The sequence below is a fragment of the Sander vitreus genome, chromosome 6, assembly GCF_031162955.1.
Source record: "Sander vitreus isolate 19-12246 chromosome 6, sanVit1, whole genome shotgun sequence".
NCBI classification, from domain to species: domain Eukaryota; kingdom Metazoa; phylum Chordata; class Actinopteri; order Perciformes; family Percidae; genus Sander; species Sander vitreus.
The window spans coordinates 26,186,025-26,207,353 of NC_135860.1; the positions used below are offsets into that span (position 1 = coordinate 26,186,025).

At 40.2% G+C, this 21,329-nt stretch overlaps 1 protein-coding gene across 2 annotated transcripts in view; it reads left to right on the top strand.

Annotated features, from left to right (window-relative positions):
- The window catches only part of grik2 (glutamate receptor, ionotropic, kainate 2), a 283,934-nt gene that overhangs the window by 178,431 nt on the left and 84,174 nt on the right, over positions 1-21,329 (top strand). For both annotated transcript variants that reach the window (XM_078251928.1, XM_078251929.1), the window contains exons 9-10: positions 2,775-2,888; positions 20,590-20,796. In XM_078251928.1, the coding sequence (XP_078108054.1) occupies positions 2,775-2,888; positions 20,590-20,796 (321 nt within the window). The remainder of the gene's footprint in view (positions 1-2,774; positions 2,889-20,589; positions 20,797-21,329) is intronic.

The following is a 21,329-nucleotide window of genomic DNA, read 5'->3' on the forward strand; positions in this document are numbered from 1 at the left end:
TGCCAATATATATATATATATATATATATATATATATATATATATATATATATATATATACATATATATATATATATATATATTAGGGCTGTCACACAAATTCCTTTTAACGCTACAAAGTTTTTTTAACAAGTGATTAACGCACGCACGTTCTGTGATCTAGCTCCATAGTTTGGATGGCTAGCAGAAACAAAGCTCCTTTCCACATGTTGAAATGTCTTTGGCCAAGACACTGAACCCTAAGTTGTTCCTAATGGGCAGGCCAGCGCCTTGCATGGCAGTTCCATTGTGTGTGTGTGTGTGTGTGAATGGGTAAATGAGAAGCAAATTGTAAAGCACCTTTTCAGTTAATGTAGAAAAGTGATATGTAAGTGTAAAAAGTAGAATGATGCTGTTAATTGTATACAGTAATCTCAGAGGAATGTATATCTGCATGTATTGGATTGGCCAACTTAGTGCTTTGCCACAATAGCATTGCTGCAAAAGTTGAGCAGGTCCATCTACTTTGCAGATGAACTTATTTTTGCTAAAGCTCTTTACATAGATGACCCCAGCATGCCAGCACTAGGGTGAATCAGGGGGCTGCATTTTTTGACACAGCACTAATGTCAGTCTAAACACGGCCTAAAATGTGTATCAGCTATCGACATGAACATAAATACACCAGTTCAGACTTACATGTGTGTAGATGCCACTTCATTCGACTTTTATGTCCTTTGCAATTTTGCAAGTGCTATAGACTAACTTTAAAATATACCAATTTGATTTGTCTAACATCCAAACTAAATCCAAACACTACCTTAGTTAGAATGCATCAGGGATGTGGCTGTGTACTAATATGAATATGAATAGTTGCATCTATGGTTTACATCTTTTCCTAGCATCTCCAGTGTTCAGCACTCAATTTAAGATTCATGAGATTACCAGCGGGAGGATAACCTGCTAGCACCGCCGATACAAATAATATTCTCGAATGCAACCGCAAACACTTCACACTTCTGCATTCTCGCTGGTGCTCGCCTCTCAGCAGCACCTGACCTCTGGTCTGTGTGCGCCTGCACCTCCATGAATAATTTACTCGATTAATAAAAACCCCTTCAGAAGCCCTCCAGCCTCATGAAGCCTGAATTAAAGAGTTGATTTGCAATTACAAAGCCTATCTCTGGCCCTCGTGCAGAGCATCAGAGGAGCCCTGAGGTGTGTGTGGCTGGTGTGGGTTGTAGTGTTTGTGGTCCATGTGCTCAGGTCAGTGGGTTTGGATGGGGTGAGAATGGAGGGTTGCTGACAAGGAGGCTTGGGTGTGGAGACTTGAGGGAGAGCCGAGAGAGGACAAGAGAAGCCCAGAGGCACGATCCGATAGCTTCGCCCTCCTCTTCTTCCTGCTTGCTTCCCCAGGATGCTCCCCTTCTTCTTTACAGCCCTTCTTAGTGTTGTCCTCCACCAACCCTCCCACAGGGCCAACCCAGATCCTAGACCATCTCTAACATTATACCCTGTGGGAGTATAGAAGAAAGTGCCCCCTGTGGTGAGGGTTCACACAGCTGTCAACTGTGTCCTCAGGGTGCTGTACATTATCCTCTGTATGTATCCAGAAAAGAAAGAGGGGGATGTCTGAGTACAGCGTTATGTCTATACTGTACAGGTATGCCTGTGTGTTTGGTAGTGTTACCAATTGAAACAGAAATAACATAAATGCTTAATCTTCTGTTAAGATACACATGAACGTCTCCACCAGTCCAGTATCCTTAGCATTGACAATGGCAATGGAAGAGTTTACGCCTCACAATACATGTCCTATGCCACTCCAGGAACTATTATGTCCTTCATGCGGCAAGGCAGAAGTTAAGAGTGTGGATGTGTGCGTGGTGGATGGTCATGAAGTGCATACGACTTTAATAGAAAAGACCACAGTTTGCATCCCATCACAGACCTGGGTTTAAGGTTTGTCATTGGATTAACCAAAACCATGATCTTTCCCCAACTAGTTGTTTAAGTTGCCTAACCATATAGGGTTCCCATATACAGATATTGTAGAAAGCAAGCATTTTTAAAAACAGTATCATTGGATGTAAATAAAATGTCACTGAACCTACATATATATATATATATATAGTCTTGCAGAGTTGTTCAATATTGACATTCTTTTTTGGCAATAGGGATGTATCTGCAGATCTGTGCAGTGAATCATAAATCACAGAGGGTTGCAGAGGTGCTGATACTTAAACTTTTCAAATCTCAACATTGCATTTTATGGCCCTGTTTGTCAAAAAAAGCTGATTGGTTGATCCAAGACATAATCTTCAATCCAAAACGTATACAAGTATAAAATAAAGGTGCTATGTCAAATGTCTCCAAACGTTTAGAATGTTCACTCACATCCAGACGGAGCAGCACATTCCAGTCTTGAGTCGCTATTGCTAGAGATAAATATTCTTTATATGGTACCAATTACATTTTTCAATCAGAAAACAGAACTAGCTTTTACTTTAGTTATTGTTCTTTCTAAATATCAGACTGAAACTGAAGTGCATCTTGCATTTTCCCTCTGCTTAATTTGAGTTGCTCTTCCTCTCATTTGAGCAAGTTTTAAATAGAAACTGACACTGCTTTCATGACAAATGGTAAAATATTCCAAGTGAGCCAAAAGCAAAGCAGCCTAGTATTAGTTTTTTTAAGTGAAATGTCTGATCTGTATGCCTGTATAACTGGATCTTACATGTATCTATCTGTCCTGGAACCAGTTAAAAAATAAACAAGTGTATTTTGTTTTGCAGATTGGTACCTGGGACCCTCCAAGTGGCCTGAACATGACGGACAACCAGAGAGGGAAGACGTCTAATGTATCTGATTCCTTATCCAATCGATCTCTGATCGTCTCCACCATACTGGTACTTGTTTTAATTAATCTGTTTGTTTTCTGAACTGTTGCTGGAGCGGTTGCAACACTGTTCAGCAAGTGGAATTGGCTCAGGCGTCGTTATCTGATCGAAACTTCAGTTAGGCAAGGCAGGGCAGCTTTATTTCTATAGCACATTTCAGCAACAGGGCAATTCAAAGTGCTTTACATAAAACATTAAAGAGCAGTTAAAAACGATAAAAAAAAATTAAAAAAAAGAAACAGGCAGGACCATATTTCTTTACCATCTCATCCACCACGGGCCCTGCAGGAACATGTGACTTTGTACTCTTGTTACCCATAACAAGAGTGGAAGTACTTCTCTTCACCTACAATATAGCCGTCGCTATAAGGCTTAGTTTAATCAGGCACACTTTGCAAAATCCTAAACAGTTCCAACTTTTTTCCTTTAGATTTTATCATAAAATCTATGTCACACCCACGTTGGAGAAATTCTAAGAAATATGTCCGTTATCTGTTCAAAAATACTTCTAGATAGAAGACAAGAATAAAATTGACAGTGCAGTATAAGAAATTAACAATTATTTAAAGAATGGCAACTGAGTGTTCCGACGGACCTGTAGTTTTCTCGGAGTTTGTTCCAGATATGTGGAGCATAAAAACCGAATGCTGCTTCCCCCTGTTTAGTTCAGACTCTGGGGACAGGAAGCAGACCTGTCCCAGATGACCTGAGAGGTCTGGGTGGGTCATAGTGTATAAAAGCATGGACAAGTTTTTCCAAATCCTGCTGAGACATTAATTGTCTTAATGTGGCTGTTAAAATTCAGGTCTCAGTCCATGACTACACCCAGATTTCTGGCTTTGTCTGTTGTTTTTAACATTGTCGTTTTAAGCTGAGCGCTGACTTTTAATCGTTCCTCTTTTGCTCCAAAAACAACCAGATCAGTTAAATAAACAAATAAAATTAAAGAGCAGGTAAAAACGATTAAAAAAAATAGAAAAACAAAAAAAACAGGCAGGACCATATTTCTTTACCATCTCATCCACCACGGGGCCTGCAGGAACATGTGACTTTGTACTCTTGTTACCCATAACAAGAGTGGAAGTACTTCTCTTCACCTACAATATAGCCGTCGCTATAAGGCTTAGTTTAATCAGGCAAACTTTGCAAAAGTATACGGGGGTAGATTGTTGGAAGTAGTGTATAGTACGCATTCAAGACACAGTATTGCTCCTTTGATTCTCTCCACTTTGGCCACATGAAATGCTGGTGTTGTTTGCTCACTGGCATTGGTGTCTTTGATATCAATACTGTATTACTAAGTGGGCAAAGCAGGCAACTGCCCCAAGGCCACCAACCTGCAGAGGCCCCAAAGGCCCCATGATCATTGAATCCATAAATTTCTTTTGTAACCACTGCGACTATTACACAGTCCTGTTTTGTACAGCACAAAAGCCAGAGTAAAGACGTTGCTTAAGTTTACTGCAGATTATAGGACTTGGACCACAATTTCTCAAATACTTCAAACAAAAAATAGTGCATCATAGTGCAACAGTGGTAGGACCTGCAAAAGGAAACAGAAGGCAATTGTTAGCCAATGGGAGGCTTATCTCACCATCCACATCAATGTGGAGTCAGATTGGTATTGGATGAGTTCTTTGATAAAGAAATAACACACAGAGCCATTTGGTAAACATAAACCAGTGCAGTTTACTAATGTTATCTAACAGGATTTCTAAGTAATGAAGTCTGCAAAACAGTTACCTCTCACTGCCATTTTGGGACGGCAGTGTGCAAATTAAATATCTCAGCTTTAGATGTCTGTTTATAGGCAAATCAAATTGTAATGGTGCTTTATGTGGGACCAATTATAGAAGGGTAGAACAGCTCAGAGCCAAAATAGACTCCCTCCAAAGATGTCATTATTTTTAAGCTTTTCCTCTTGAAGAATCCTTCTCTGCTTTGCCTGAGCTGCCCTTTCTGTTTAGAGCACTTTCTGGGGATGCTGCTCTCCGAATCATTTGAAGTAGAGTACCCCAAAGCACTGTACTCCCAAATTGCCAGTTGACTTCACCAGTGTGGAGGACTTCAATTTGGTAGGAACAAGCTCAGGCAGGGACAATTGACTGATTGATTGTCCAATAAGATGTCATGGTTTACAGCTGTGCCTCCTGCAGACTAATTTGTCAGGCATATTGTGCTATTGTCTCTCTTGCCAGTGGTGCCAAAAAAAAAAAAGAAATTCAGATCTAAGTTTGAGAAGAAGCAGTAAAATCAGTGTATCTTTATAGCAATTCTTTCCTAGTAGTAATAATAGTAGTGTAGTATAGTAGTAGTAATAGTAATACACATATCAAACATGCTGTGTTTTTAAGGTTAATTGTAATATTGTTTTAGACTACATGTCATTAAACTTAGACTGTTCAGCAAAAAAACCTTACATTTAAATCATGACTATAAGTCAACCAAAATTATAGTTTAGCAGCTTTAAAACAACATTATGACCTGACAGAAGTCTATATCAGTTGTCATGGAGATGGATCTGTTGACAAGTGAGCTCAGTAGCTGTTACAGCTTCATCCATAGCACCTTTAGGACTTCTTATCGTGATGGCTCAAAAGTCAAGCATCAAATTTCATTCTTGACCACTGTACTTAGTGGCAAACTCCAACTCAGGGTCGACTTATTAGTTTTTTTGGACCATAATGTATGGAGATAAAGGAGATAAAATACAAGGACTACAGTTGAAAATTAGCCGGCTGGCTAACACTGGCACATTTACAGAAATGTTAATTAATGTGTGTTGTCCTTTATGAAAATAAAGAAATTACTACTTAAACAACTTTGGTTGGCGGCCAGTCACACATTTCTCAGGTGACATGGGTTGTGATGGGACAATTAGAACTTCAGTCAAGTTCAAGCCAAGCCACTTTTAGTTATATTGCCAAAATCTAAAATTTGTCTCACATGGTTTTACAATCACTTCAACATATGACACCTTCTACCTATCAAGGCTGGATTAAACCACTAAAATAACCTGTGAGCACCGTTTGGCCCCAACATTTTATCCATCGACACAGCTATTCTGTGGAGCATCTGGCTGCTTCACAGTGATGAAAAGTATGCACGCAGCTGGTGTTCACCAAGAAATAGAGCCAGCATGTAACTTCCCCAAAAACCGATTTAAAAGAGGAGACACATCATGCTAATTAGTGAGTTGGTTGGTGTATTCTTGACATTAGATAAGGCAAGGTTAGCTGTTTATCCCAGCCTCCTGTTTTTATGCTAAGCTAAGCTAATCATCTTCCAGTTTCAGCTCCATACTGTTAATGTTAATGTTAAACTATTCCTTCACGGGCCCTATCACTTCAAAAAGATGCCATTAATGTCACAATGTGCAATGTTTGCAATTGATTAAATTACCACAAACGTATTGCCAAATGGTGGAGCTGGAGCCGTTGTTTTTCTGTCGCTGAATAATTCACTTACCATACCTCCTGTGTGTTTGAATATATGCATGCCTGTACTCCTACAAACAGTAGGCACAGACTATGTGCCGTGTGAGAACCATGACAGTGGAGGAAAACTTGTGGAAGTGAGCCAAATTAAAGCCATTTATGATCCGGTTATCGAGGAGGCAAGCGTAAAAATAACAATATCAAGTAAATTGCGGGTTGTCATTATTTATCGTGGGCCGTCTTTCCTTCCGCGCGTGCTGTGAAGTGATTGGATTGCAGTTATTAGCAAAGACTTCACAGCTGTAATTGCCATATCAGGACTGAGTCATGGGGAGATGTGTGATGGCTGTGAGCAGCGAGGAAAGGAAGGGAGGGCTGACAATAATTGGGTTTGTTACGTTTGATTGATGCACACTTTCATCCAGCTTCTCATCATTTTCTCAGGGATTATGTACTATAAAACATGATGTAATTACTGTTGAGATCTTGGCCTATCAACAGTTTATCTACTTTGGAAATCACTCCCGTAATGTTGCGGTGGAAATGAAGTACCTTTAGGCTAATGGCTGGAGCTGCAGATAATATACTGTGTAATGTCTCAGAGAGAGCAAAGAGCAGGCATGCTTCCACTTCCACAGAAACAAACCCACGTTTTATTAGTCACTGCAGGAGAGTAGTAGCGCTACGTGCAGACTGCTCTAAAATACAAAATTATGGATTTTCTCTGTTGCAATGCAAAAATGGCAAATTGGATAAGATACCCAGCAGCTGAGTATCAGGTTTAAGGATTAAATAGCTGTTGTTGAGCTGTTGAAAGTATATAATAGCATATGTGATCCTATCTAGTCAATCTCGATAATTATAACAATGTTATGCTTGCAGTGTCCAATAATCTCCTCCAGACTAGACAACTATATACATTGATTGACATTGCCTTCCAAAACAATCCATATGCTTTGTGATCTGATGCCATATCAAAACTATAACAAAAAAGATCCATATCATGTTAGGTATAGGCACAATTTGGTCATGGTAAGGGAACCATGAAAAGACCAAGCCAACATGTGTCAGTCCATCTCAGTGTCAGTACTTTCAGACTTGTCCACCCTGTCTGTGGCCCTATTGGTTCCTACTGAGATATACTCCTTAAAAATGTCTCACAAATACATAGTTTTTTTTAATTTATTTTTTAACAACAGTAATTTGCAAAAACATGTGGTCACTGTAGCTTTTATCAAACATTACTCAGGACAGGAATGAGAAAATATTTCATTTGTTGGGGGCTATTTTCAGCAGCGGATTAATCCACATTTAGTGCTCTAGTGAGTACTTGGGGCAGCAGGACGGTGTACGTTGGATTGAGCCAAAATAAATTACTGTTTGTATTTCCAGGGTGATGAAGGAACATGTCACCCATTGCAACAGTGTGGCTCATTGATGTGTTTTATGTTATATAGTTATTATATATTTATATTAAAAAAAGATACTTAAAACTGTGTGCAGGTAAATAATTTCCCCCATTTATATCTTATAGTTTTCAGATTTGAGTTCAAGGTGAAACATCTTAACAAAGAGATTATTGTATAGCTTGGAGGATGGGTTTGTCTTCATTAGTCGGTATTTAGTATGCTCCACATTGGAAACAGTTTATTGAAATGGAATAAATCATATGACTTTTATTTACTTCCACTGTGTAAGATTAAGGCATACTTTATTGATATATAAATTAAACATTTTCACTCTGTTGTCAGTTATTACACACAGGCCTGAAATGCACACAAATGCCCAGGACCTTTACATGCACTAATGGAGAGATGTCAGAGTGCCTTAAGCAGCACTCCGTACTTGGTTCGCACGGGGACTTGAACTTGAGCTACTGCCACCCCCTTGCCATCTAATCTATCGAACAACTAGTGTATATTCATGACGTTCCACTTCCGGGATTGTTCAGGTGGATGTCCGTTACTTTCCGCTTTCTTTGTGTTGGCATTTTAAACTCCGGTGGAGCTTAGCGCCGGCCATGACGATTGTGATTGGTTTAAAGAAATGCCAATAAACCAGAGCACGTTTTCTCCCATCCTGGAATGCTGTGTGGACTAGTCAGACAATCCTCAGCAACGCTGTGGAGGAAGGTCTGGCAATGGGAGACTATCAAACGTCTATCAGGATTTCTAAAAGCATCTGAAAGCTAAAAAAATAAAAATAAATAAGAGAGCAACAGTAAAGCCAGTGATTAAAACATTTGGCTGAAAAACGGACGAACCTCTGGTCTTAGATCAGGTCTCATTTCCATTTGGCTGTCAGTTTTCAGGGCAACTGTTCTTGGATGAGACGTGAGGAAATGCAAACAAGCTGGTGCCAGAGCCCACAGACCTTCCAGGATGTATCACATTCAGGAAAGAGACAGATGTGGAAGGATTATTTAATAAATTGGAACAGTTGCATCACACTGACAAATAAGTACTGTAAAGGATCATTAAGCTAAATGCCCGAGCTATCAAACATATGGTGTTAGTGTAACATATCCTGGTGATTATCTGCTATGTGATGCATCACACTTTTCTAATATATCTCCAGGATCCAATGTTGATCATTTGTAGGACATAAACCGGATTGTAACACAATTATATTAATTGAAATACCATAGAACAGACAGTAGTTCTAGTAATTTGTCAGTGTTGAATTAAACCTGTTTGGGTTTACTTTAATATACCCTTCAGTGTAGAATATCATATGGCAATGTACATTTTTTAGGGCAAGGCTAGAGTTCCATAGTGACAAAAGCTGCAACAGTCAAGAAACATAAATAAAATTCATGGTAACAAATGAAACAATATTATAACAATAAGTAAAATATATCTTCTTTTAAAATTAAGAGCTTTACAGTTTTGTGCAGGAATATGCAGTGTATTTTTTTTTAATGATTATTTTTTTGGGCATTTTTAGGCCTTTATTGACAGGACAGAAATGAAAAGGGAGAGAGAGGGGGAATGACATGCAGCAAAGGGCCACTAGTCCTAGAGCCGGCCGCTCCTCATTTGCATAAAGTTGAATCAAGCCAACTTTATGCAAATGAGAAGGGCCGGCTCTGCTCAACGCCTCTCAAAAGCTGACGAAAACCTTTTAAACTGACCGTTGTCGATCAGAAATGAAGACAGATTCAGCAACTGCATGGCCTATTTCTCGCTTAAAATGTTTTCAGAAACACGTTTTGGTGAACTCTTTTCGTAAAATACGAGCTCGTATTCTGAACGAGCCGCCATTATGGTCGGTTTTGAAATCCCGGAGCAGCCAGACCCACGTGAGGCGTTCGTCCAATCAGTTGCAGCCATCGCGGTTGTAGGAGGGTGTAGACTGTTTTCTTTGCATGTTAGTGGTCAGTGAAGAGAAACTGGTAGCAAGTCCACTAGCATGCAATGTTGGGAAGCGGGGCCATCCCATCCGTGAAAACAACGCGTATGTGGACACACACTAACAGATTGCCCGCGCCCCCCTACCTGCCCGCTCGCCTCTCATCGCAGGTGCGACAATCACTCCTCATGTGAAAAAGCCATTAACATGCAAAGTTTAAAGCATATTATTTGGATTTATATATATAAAATCACAATGTCTTCAGTATATCCCTTTGTTATGTGTAAGCCAGTGGGCAGTACTTCATCACACCACTGCATGCTGAGAGCACCTGGATGATTTGCTTTGTTCGCAGCTACAGCCACACTAAAATAAATGTTAAAAACTTTGTCAAATAATGCAGTATCATTGTTTTTCGCTGACGCAGAACATCTATTGGGTTTTTAATTTGTTGGAAAAGAATGGGCTTGATTTCGTGTTTAAGGAGCGTCCAAGGAAGTCCAAGTCGAGTCTCAAGTCTTTGAGCTCGAGTCCAAGTCAAGTCTCAAGTCTTTGAGCGGAAAGTTCAAGTCAAGTCTCAAGTCTCTGGCCATCTGATCTGTCCCTAACTCTGTATTGTTAAAGCTTATGAATTCAAAGCATGTCCTGTAGCTACCATCCATACAGTACACATTAACACATCCCTCTGGCCCTCGGACCTGGTGAAATATTAACCTAAGTCTGTCACATCATATGGATACATCTATAACAATTTGCCTGTTCCCAGCATTAGCACAACACTTTGCGATGGTTAGCTTGTTACCTGTGGTGATATATGCTAAATGAAACGTCTCTTCCACTCAAAAAAATAATGTTGAAGTGGAAATCAAGAGAATAGTGGCAGCACCACACCAGTAACAGAACAACATGCATCTCAGTGTCAGTCCAAATTATGCACAATAAGCAGTTTGAACTCACTGATGTAATACCATTTATTTGGTATTTTATTTATTTATTAAGTGTTAGTAGGCTCAGTGAAACTGAGTCCAGCGCCTGGAAGATCCGACTCAGAGGAGGAGAGGTTAGTGAGGCCAGCGTCTCCACAGCAGGTGATCCGCTGCGCCATGCATGGATGAAATAGTAAATAGGACTACAGTAACAGAAATATGTGCAGAATTAAGACAGTCAAGACGGCACAGTGTTTGGTGGACCGGGTACACCTTGTTCACTTAATAGCATACAAATCATCTACGGGATCAATTACGCATCACATGAGTTTGCCCACCTGACACAGCGTTTGTTCATGGGGAGATGGATCCGTGCGTCCCGCGTCCTGTGCGCCATGGATGTCTGAGCCTCAGCAACTACTTACCAGCATTAGCACAACACTTTGCAATGGTTAGCTTGTTACCTGTGATGATATATGCTAAATGTAACGTCTCTTTCACATTAGCAGGTGACTGACCTGCCTGGGTGCGTTTGGAGATGCCTGATGAAGTTCGACGTTGTTGATCCGGCATCATTTATCTTGGTGCCACACACCTTGCATGTAGTTGTTAGCTTACTGCCACTGTTTACAAAGTTATTGAAAGCAAAACTAATGACAAAAGGCACAACTCTGGGAGGACTTGGTATCGCCATCGTCAATGCATTTTTTGATATGTGAGTGTGCGCACATAAGGAAAAGAGCATGCGTTACGTTGCACATTATGGCAACAGGCAGGGGACATAAAAGAAAATAGAAATATATGAATACTTTTAGATTTAAAAAGCAACAATTGCATGAAAACAGGTTCGTTGAGATTCGTTCGTTGAGATAAGGCTCCTCCTCATTTGGCTCTAGTCTCAACATTTACATAGGCTACACCACTGATCTGAGATCAGGTAGTCTTCTGAATAGGTCGCGCAGATCTCAGAAATTGTATACATTGTTCATCTGCTAATTTATCACTAAATTCACTTCTGAGACTTTTTTATGCAAGAAATCAACTATGTAGAGGTCAAATATGGGCCGTTTTACGAAAATTGATGGCTAATTGCTAATTTTGTCCGACTGTGTGTCGGAATTCAGCGGCCGGTGCTACCTGGGTTACTGCCTCGCTGCCCGGCCTGTCATCCTTCACAGACCTCGGCCCGCTGTGAGGTAGATGAAGCTCCATCATGGCTGGCAGCCCGTGGTGCTCGATACCCGCGCAAAGTCACTGTTTCTGGGTTACTGGACTACCAAATGCCACTGCCCTGACAGAGCTCCAGGGCCTGCAGCCCCCCTCTTCCTGCTAAATGGCCGGTGTGTGTTAGTGAGAGCGTGGTCAGCGAGCTTGTTACACCCGCAATCTCTTACCACAGGTTCCAGTTAATCTTATATGGATATGTGTGTTGAGTTATTTAAACAAGTGATCGGGGAAATAAACGCCTCTTGTCCGCGAGTGAGCTGGATGGAGCTCAATCAATGAGAGCTAGCTTGCCTCCTCCTAACAAGACCTCTAAAATTCACAAAAATGCCTTAAATTGAAATTTGACAAAAGTGTTAGCTTTGTAAGACCTTAGGGTAGCTGTGATATACATGCCGTGACGAAATTCAAACTGTAACTATACAATAGTTATGCCGGCAGCTGGCAGCCGGCCAGCTCTGCGGAGCCCCGAGCCCCGGTAGTCCAGTAACCCAGAAACGGTGACATTCCCCTGGGTATGGAGCCCAACAGGCTCCTGCTTTTTTGTCAGACTGTCTGGAGCTCCTGAAGTCAAACACGTCTTACCAAATTTGTAATTAGCCATACCTTTTCGTAAAACGGCCCATATTTGAGCTTCATATAGTTGATTTCTCACATAAAAAAAGTCTCAGAAGTAAATTTAATAACGAAGTAGCAGACAAACAATGTATAACGGTGCAGTGTCTGAAATATGAGACCTGCTGTCTCGTCTCCAATGTATGTGGTTCCTCAACCAATCAGCGCGCAGCTCATTTAAATATTCATGAGCATACCATATTTGGAAGAAAAGCTGTCGTTCCAAATAGAGACATTCCACAGGGATGCATAAGGGCCAAAATAATAGCACCTGGGACATTTTCAGCCCAACCAATGTTACATACCCTATTAGGAGACCTTAAGGAACAGTGTGAAATACCCTATATAATCAGTCTATCACCCCTTTAAGTGTGACTCGAGTCCGAGTCTCCGACTCGAGTCCCCATCTCTGGTGTTTGTATGTGTATTCAGGGTGGTCGAATGTCATCATTGGTTATCTGATAAGACAAAAATGATATTCAAATACATCATGTATATTAAATACAATTAGCTGAATCATTTGAATGTTTTTACAATCAGTTGATATAATTGATATAACCCCCACCATATTTAGGCTGTGTATGTGGATATGTAAAAAACAACGTTTTTAACTATATCAGGGCGTAAACTTATTTTAATGCTTTATTACACAACATTATTTTTATATAAGCCCATAAATACATATCTTCTGTATTCAGATTTGTTTAAATAACCCCAATATTAGGACATTATGCATTCATTAAAATGTCACATAATGCATTATTACACACTGTACAATTGTTGCAAGCAGTTAGTATTTGGACCAAAAACAAAACTTAACTTAAGGTCTACTTACTAGCTTTTTTTTTAGGACCTTTAAACCCAATTTCACTGTCTGTATACGCAGTTTGCCTAGTTAAAAACAAGATTAAAATCAAGTCCAAAGGATCTATAGCAACATCAAATTGAAAGTCTTCACCAAAGTACTTCTCTGGTTTAATATTGACATTTCTCAAGTTGGGTGACTCAGTGGAATCAGTGTATCCAATATATCCTGCTTTTTAATAAAATTGGTATGCTTCTTACGCGGAACACCTTAGCTACACCACCCATGATGCAAATAGCTAGAATCTTTTCAAAGATCATCACAAGCAAATGTGGAGTTTATGTGATTATGTGATAACGTTACAGAACAGGTTTCGCTGTATGTTGCACATAGAAAATGTAAAGTTACAGTTGTTTACAGTGAAAGTTGCAAATAAAAATATAAACTTAAAGTAAGTCAAAATAAAATGTAATTATGTTAAATAGATTTGTTCTTCAATCGATTGGAGGCACTGTAACAGACAACAGTGTTAACCTTTTTTATCAATGAATTTATATTATTTAGCTTTTGTGTTATGTACTGTAATAAAATATGTTGCCTCTGGAAAACCATGCAGATTGCACACACAGTGCATTAGCATCACATGTATTGTATGTAATGTTATTGGGCAATGTGCTTGTGTCAGATTGTGCATGTTACTGGGCCGCCTGTGTTGATATGATTAATTGGGATTAAAGCATGTGTATAGCAGCTGGCGAAATATGCTGGTTGAATCAAACCATTCCATTAAAAATTCTTTTGAACAGCGTCTCTTTTGAAGCTGTAATTCATAAATAACAGACATTGCTAAATCACTGTTGGTCAGTGTTGGACCTTAATCAAACTAGAAAAAAAACCAAATTGCATGAATCTGATTGGAGCAGACAAGGCTTTGGAGGTGACTAATTATCAGATTTGGGTCTGTACAGCGTAAACCAATGTGTCAGTTATCTTCTAGTACTCTTCTACCATTGGACCACAGTGTTCAACCAAGTCTCCTATATTAGAAATAAAAGCTTTGGGGCTCAGTTCTGGAGTATTTTGTGAAATGTGTGAAGAGTGATAAGTAACATTTCTCTTATGTTGTGGCTACTAATACAAAAAAATATATTAAAACCCCTCCATGTGCCATTTCCAGTTCCACAGATGGAAGATGAAAGCTTTTATAATGTCCTGAAAGAATCACAGGTATTGCTGACTGTTCCAGTAAGAGGTGCTTTTTGTGCCCAGTGACGGTTTATGATAATTACAGTCTTTCACAGTTGACAGAAGGTGAGAGGTCATAAGCTGCTAATGGGCTCACAATAGCGTCTTTGTGCTCATAATAGATAGAACAGTTGTTCTACTAGTTAACATGGCAGCAAATAGAGACTGAGTGAAAATGGTCAAATCATAAAGAGAGGAATAAAATGATTAGTTATTAAAGGGTCTAAGGAGGAATTTACTGTCACCATGTTCAAACGGGCTTTTGAAAGAGAAGAATAAAGCAGAGATGTTGTCTAAGCCTCTCTACATATGAGGTATGTGCATGTATATGTACACTGCATAACGCATTGCGAGGAGAAGTGTACTGTTTACGTCACCAACAGGTGGCAGCTACTGTAGCAGGAAAGTATTGGGAAATGTGAGGACGAGCCTAGCAAATACAATTTGTGAATTATGTGGATGTGTGAGCTATATTTTATGACAGGTAAATAACCCAACAGTCAGGAAGGCTTAGGGTGCATATAATCTGGCATTGCCAGACCTTCCTCCACAGCGCTGCAGAGGAAGGTCTGGCTACTCCACACAGCATTCCGGGATGGGAGAAAAACGTGCTCTGGTTTATTATTTCTTTGAACCAATCACAATCGTCATGGTCGGCGCTAAACGCCGCACGGAGCCCCGGTACCACTGCAAAAAAGCCTCGAGAAGGAACTTGTTTTGGTGGAACATGTGTACGTTCAAATGTAGTTTTAGTCGTGCAACAGAAAACTCAGATTGGACAGATAGTCTAGCTAGCTGTCTGGATTTACCCTGCAGAGATCTGAGGAGCAGTTAACCATAGTCCTCATAAATCGGAGTTTATAAGGCCAACACAAAGACAGAGAAGGTAACGGACATCCGGCCCAAAATGAGGGACATCCTGCGGAATTGCCGGCGGCCCCTGAACAATCCTGGAAGTGGAACGTTGTCAATATAGACTACCGTAGCCTATATTTCCAACAGTAACTCTGTTTAATTTATTGTGTTCACAATGTGACATAGAATAAAGGTAGGCCACACTTATAGAAAAAAAGTAACACCCAGGCATCCTCTGTTTCACTTTGTTTCATTACTGAATAGGAGACTACTACTGTGCAGTCACTGTGTTTACAATGTTTCATTCACTGTGATAGAGAAAGGAGGTCATGGTGAGCCGTGGAGATGTCTTTGTTAGATATGTACTACTGTGAAGGAGAACAGAGTCTTTCTTGTTGCTTCATGTTGTCTTCACTCTCAACGGCATCAGAAACTTGTAGGAGTGTAGCGTAAATAATCTACATGTGTATTGGATTTTGGATATTAATATTGAATATTAATCTATAATCAATTTTAAATCAAGAATTACTTGCACTCGTGAAAATAGGGCGCCACTTCGAGTTTTAGGAGTCGAAGACGCTCAAATTGAATGGATTAAATCATCAAATTTAACATATAACGGAATTTAATCACCAATTATGTTTCAATTAAGATTTAGTATTTCAGTCTCAAATCGAAAGCCGTGGAGTTTGTAGGTGTACATTGACCCGAGAGTCTGTTCATGAACAAGATAGACATACAAACCGATTTATCAATAAATGGAAGGATTTATTATTCAGATAATAAAAATAAAATAACCAGGTACTGTAACTTAGAAAAAGGCAGAAAAAATGAATGAGATATGACTAACTGTTGAATTGAAACTTTAGTGATTGGAAAATTATTTGAAAAATGTGAGAAAAAAAAACGGAAGACTTAGGAAGAGGACAAAATAACTTTTAACTGAATTTAAATGGACTCAACAAAATAGAAAGAGCAAAGGTTTCGTCCTCTGACGATCTGTGTCCACCTTCAGGAGGAATCAACCACCCACATCCTCGCTGGCGATCAAAGAGGATTGCTTTTGCAGGAACAGAGTCTGTTTGGCCTGCTGGCCGGCATCTGCAAGCAGCGTAGGAAGTCGACAGCGGTGGTCAGCTATGTGATGATTGTTGATGAGAAGGCTCTTACAGTCTGAATAGGAGTCAGTGTCCGTTTGATGCGTCAAAAAATGATCCACTTAAACGAATAAAAAAAAACTTTAGATTTGGAAAATGAAGGTTATTGAATTGATGGACGCAAAATCACTGAAACGCTTCTCTTCAGTTTGAATTTAGAGAAACTTCAAAAAGCATTGAGTCTCAAAAATACAGCGGAGAATCTTAAAATAGTCGAGGATGAAAAAAAAACAGGCCGCACGTGTGTCTCAGTGCGGGACAATTTGTCTGGCTCTGCGCGTCCGTCTATGGCCTGCTAGGCCGAGCTGAATCTCACCCGGCCCTCGTGTCTTGCTGGTGATCGGAGCTGTGAGTGTGTTTGCTGAGAGCACAGATGAGGGCGGGTCCCTCAGAACTCCAAGGCAACTGGCAAACGGCTTTCTTTAAGTTTTAGTTTGTGTGGCTTGTGTGTTGGTTGGATCAGAGATTCTATGTTAACTGGGGGAAAGGTTAACTAGTGTTTTCTAATGTCCATTGATTCTTAGGTGGTCACTTATGTAAGGTGTCCAACCATAATTTTTCATGATAGGTACTGTCCTATATCAGGGGCCCATGATTTGATGTAGAGTTGTTCTACATCTGGTTTTGCTCAGCACTGGCATTGGGCAGACATTTATGGAGTCAAAGAGAATGGGCACATTCAAGGGTAAACGACTAAAAGATGTTTATCACGTATCATATGAAGGAACCTTGTAATTTACAGTCTTGTTGTGTAAGATTTTAGCCAACAAAGTGGTCAAGTAGAGTTTGATAGTTCAGAGGTGGAAAAGGGAGAGAGAGGGGCATTCCTGTGCAGCACCAAAAGGGCCCCCTCAGCAGTAGTGTTTTGTCACCTTAGTGATAAGCCGTCTCTCTCCACAAGCTGTTCACGAGGCCTTCAGCGATGCAGGAGACATGGTCTTTGTGCTATGATGACAGGAGTTCTTTCAAAGTATTCCACTTCATAGCGCTACAGGAGAAAACACAAACAGCCCAAGCTGACCAATCACAGTTCTTGGGTGGCGTAAACCTTTGACGCACAACTGCACTATAAATATAAAAAGTCTATATCATTTCCTGTAGCAGCAGCTAACTGGATGTGATAGGGCTAAATGCTTCACAATTTGTACTTCAGCTCTAAAGAAACAGCAGACAAATAATAATCATTTCTGTTATGTTATTGCGGAGGGAATTTCAGTGATGAATTTGAATTCTGAAGTTAGCATATTTGAAAATTAAAAGATAAAAACCCTGTTTGAAAAGATGATGCCCCTATTCCTTCCTTAATACTCTAATATCTGCACTATCAGTGAGTGTAGTTCTTCTGCACACAGTATTAAAAAGTGCATAGAAAACTACCTGTTTGGATTTAAAAAAACACTGGCATGCTCATCACCACTGAAGCAGTTACCATGGCAATGGGAAGAAAGGAAAACACTGCTCCTACCTTTGATTGTTGGATTTTGCAATGAATGTGTTAAAAGGCTGCCATTTATATTTATGGTGTTGTCAACAGTAGCTGACCTGAGGGACAGAGTGTGTGCACATCCAGGCAGAAATACTCAAATATAGACTTAACTGCAGGGCATAAAGAAGGTCTGCACACTGGCTCCAAGTCAATAGTGTATTTCTCTTTTTAAAGCAACGTTTTGATCTGCAAAGATCTTCCTCAGGCCATCTTCCAACAGTAGCTGACCTACCATCTCATATATATTTCAATGGTAATTGGGTCCGGTATGTGTGCCTGTTTATATACGAGCAGAGACGTTATGGAGTTATATGTACATTTCACCTATGTTCACCTTCGATGACATGCCTGGACACACAAATAGTAGCGTGTTTTGGTGTTTGCACTGTATGTCTTGACATTGCAGCCGCGCTGGTATTGATCCGATTGTGGACAGTGCTTTCTGCTCTTTCATCAAGATTACATCAGTATAATGTCGCAGCCCATGAGCTACAGTAGATATAACATATTATGTGCTGAGATATGTCAGCAAAGATAATTGCTGGTTGCAGTGTGGTTATAGTGAGGCTGTAGGGGTGGGAATCACCAGAGGCCTCACGATACGATATCATGATACTTATGATACTTATCGATATCATTGAGATTTTAAACATATTGCAAAATTCTGCGATATATTGCAATTTATCACCTTTTTTCCAACTTCAAATTTCATTTCAAATTATGTCCCCAAAAGGAAACTCTGTCAACATCTGTTTTATCTAAAAAGAAAATGTTATTGCTGCCAAATGGGATTGTCAAGCAGACAAACTGACCAACACATATATGATAAAAGATCGATACTTGGCATCTGTGTATCGATACAGTATTGCCACGGAAAGTATCGCGATACTGTGCTGTATCAAATTTTTTCCCCCATCCCTAGGCTATACTGTAGCTGCTAATTTGAGATTATTTCCTGTTTTTTTTACATTTCACATGTAAACAATCCTAACCGTACCAGGTGTTCAAAACATTGATTTCCTATTGGGAGGGCGGTGGCCCAACTATGTGCTGCGCTACCCCTGGCTGCGCTCAAAATTCATATTATTTCAACTTTGACCTAGTTGCCACTGACTTTTCGAAAGCGCAAACCAATGAGACAACAGCATGTTGTTACCTAGCAACGGGAAATAGCTTCCTTGCCACCATTGATGATGAATACCTGCGCTGTGCTTTGCTCTTCCCCCTACCTGGCAGTGCGGAGAGAGCAAATCGCTTATCATGTGTAGGCGGATTACTGACAAAAGTCCAAACATAATAGGAGATTTCAAACAGCATTTAACATATGATCAATTTCCATTATATGGCTTTTAAACATTTGACATGTGAAATGTCAGACATCACTGCTGTACTGTACTTTTTGGTAAGGTTTCACATTTTTAACCATTTACATCACATATTTAAATTATTACATCACACACAGGCATTTGTGGGTTTTGGATATTTCACATGTGATGCACATATGATATAGCGAGTTGTAGTGTTTTATATAAAAAATAGGATTTCACATGTGAGATTTTTTGCAAGGGACAAACATTTGAGGTTTAAGACATACAAATATAAGGGACTAATGATAGATAACAGAGAAAACAAACACAAGGGGACATACAATGTCATGCTGTTCTACCTTTTCTTCTTTGTGATCTATATATCCTGTCTGTCTAATAGTGTGCAGTGAAATCATTCTCCTCAACATCTGTCTTTGACATTTTGTTCGGGCTGCCATTACCAGTAAAGAGAACAAACTGTTGTTTACCTCTCTGTTATGCAAACATCTCAAGGCCTGCGTACTGATAAAATTCCAGCCAGTGAAATGTGTCAAAGCTGTTAGCAATCTTTAATTGTTTTTTGTTTCAGTCATGGAACAGTTATATTATAAACAACACCTGCCTGATGATATATTTTTGGATTTATTTGTCTGAGAGAGTCAAGGGAGTAGTAGGAATGAGGGACGTGTGGCGAGAACGAGCGCCGAGGCTAAGAAAGACAGATGGTGCATGTAGCATATAGAGAGGAGAGGAAGCAGGAGGGGGAGAAAACAGGGAGTGAAGCGTGGAGGAAAGAGAGGAGAAGGACATGGTAGAGGAGATGCTCAGTAGGCGGGAGGGAGAAGAAAAAGCTGTATGAAAGAAGACATTAGTAATCTCCCCAGCTGTTAGTGTGAACAGAGGGATGTGACGGCTCTTGCTCTCTCTTTATGTGTCCGTCTATCAGCATCTCTTATCTTATTGACAAAGCATGTGGTCTCCCGAAAGCTGGGCCTGGGCCCAAAGCCAGCCTGCTGAGGCTGAGAGGAGCACAGAGTCATTGATATGGGGGATTATCTCTTATTGTGGTCATGCCTCACTTTGCACCTACCCTACCTCTCATCACAGGACTCTAACTGCTGGCATGCATAAACACAGCGCCTTTACACATGCATTACTAGTCGAGCAAGTGTGTGTTTGGGCTCACACAGTTCCAAAGCCTATCTCACACATCAGACAGCCTCTCAGATAAGCCTTATCAGTAGGTAAAAGATGCCAAGTGCTGTAGCGACTCATCCCTTTCTCCAATATTTCACCTGACAGGAAGAGCCATATGTGATGTTCAAGAAGTCTGACAAGCCGCTGTATGGGAACGACCGCTTTGAGGGCTACTGCATAGACCTGCTGAGAGAGTTGGCCAACATCCTGGGCTTCACTTACGAAGTTCGCCTGGTGGAAGATGGGAGATACGGTGCCCAGGATGAGAACACGGGCCAGTGGAATGGCATGGTCAAGGAGCTAATGGACCACGTGAGTCTCTAAATCATCATTATTAAAGACACTGCTTGAATGTGATCCCAGCAAATGGATGTCAACTTATTCTTAGAGGATCGTTCCGTTTTCCGTGTTATTGTATACACCAAGTTAAAGGGTAACTTCATTTTTTTCAACTTGGACCCTATTTTCCTCTGTTTTTGTGTCCAAGTGACTGATGGGAACAACAATCTTTGAAATTGGTCCAGTATTAAGCAAGATCGCTGCAGTAGGCAGCGGCGAAACAAGCTACAATGTAAGTGTCTGACAGGATCCCTAAAGCATGATTTATGCTTCTGTGTTAAATCTACACTGTGGCTACGTACGTACGTAGCTATGTGAAGACACGGACCCTTCGCCATAGTTTGATGTGCACCTCTCGAAAAACATAACTACACGTCGCAGCGACGCACGTCACTCAGCCGTGGCTTTCTCGCTCAACATTGGACCAGTTTCAAAGATTTTTGCTCATATCAGTCACTTAGACACCAATGCATAGGAAAATAGGGTCCAGTGCGAAAAAAAAAGAA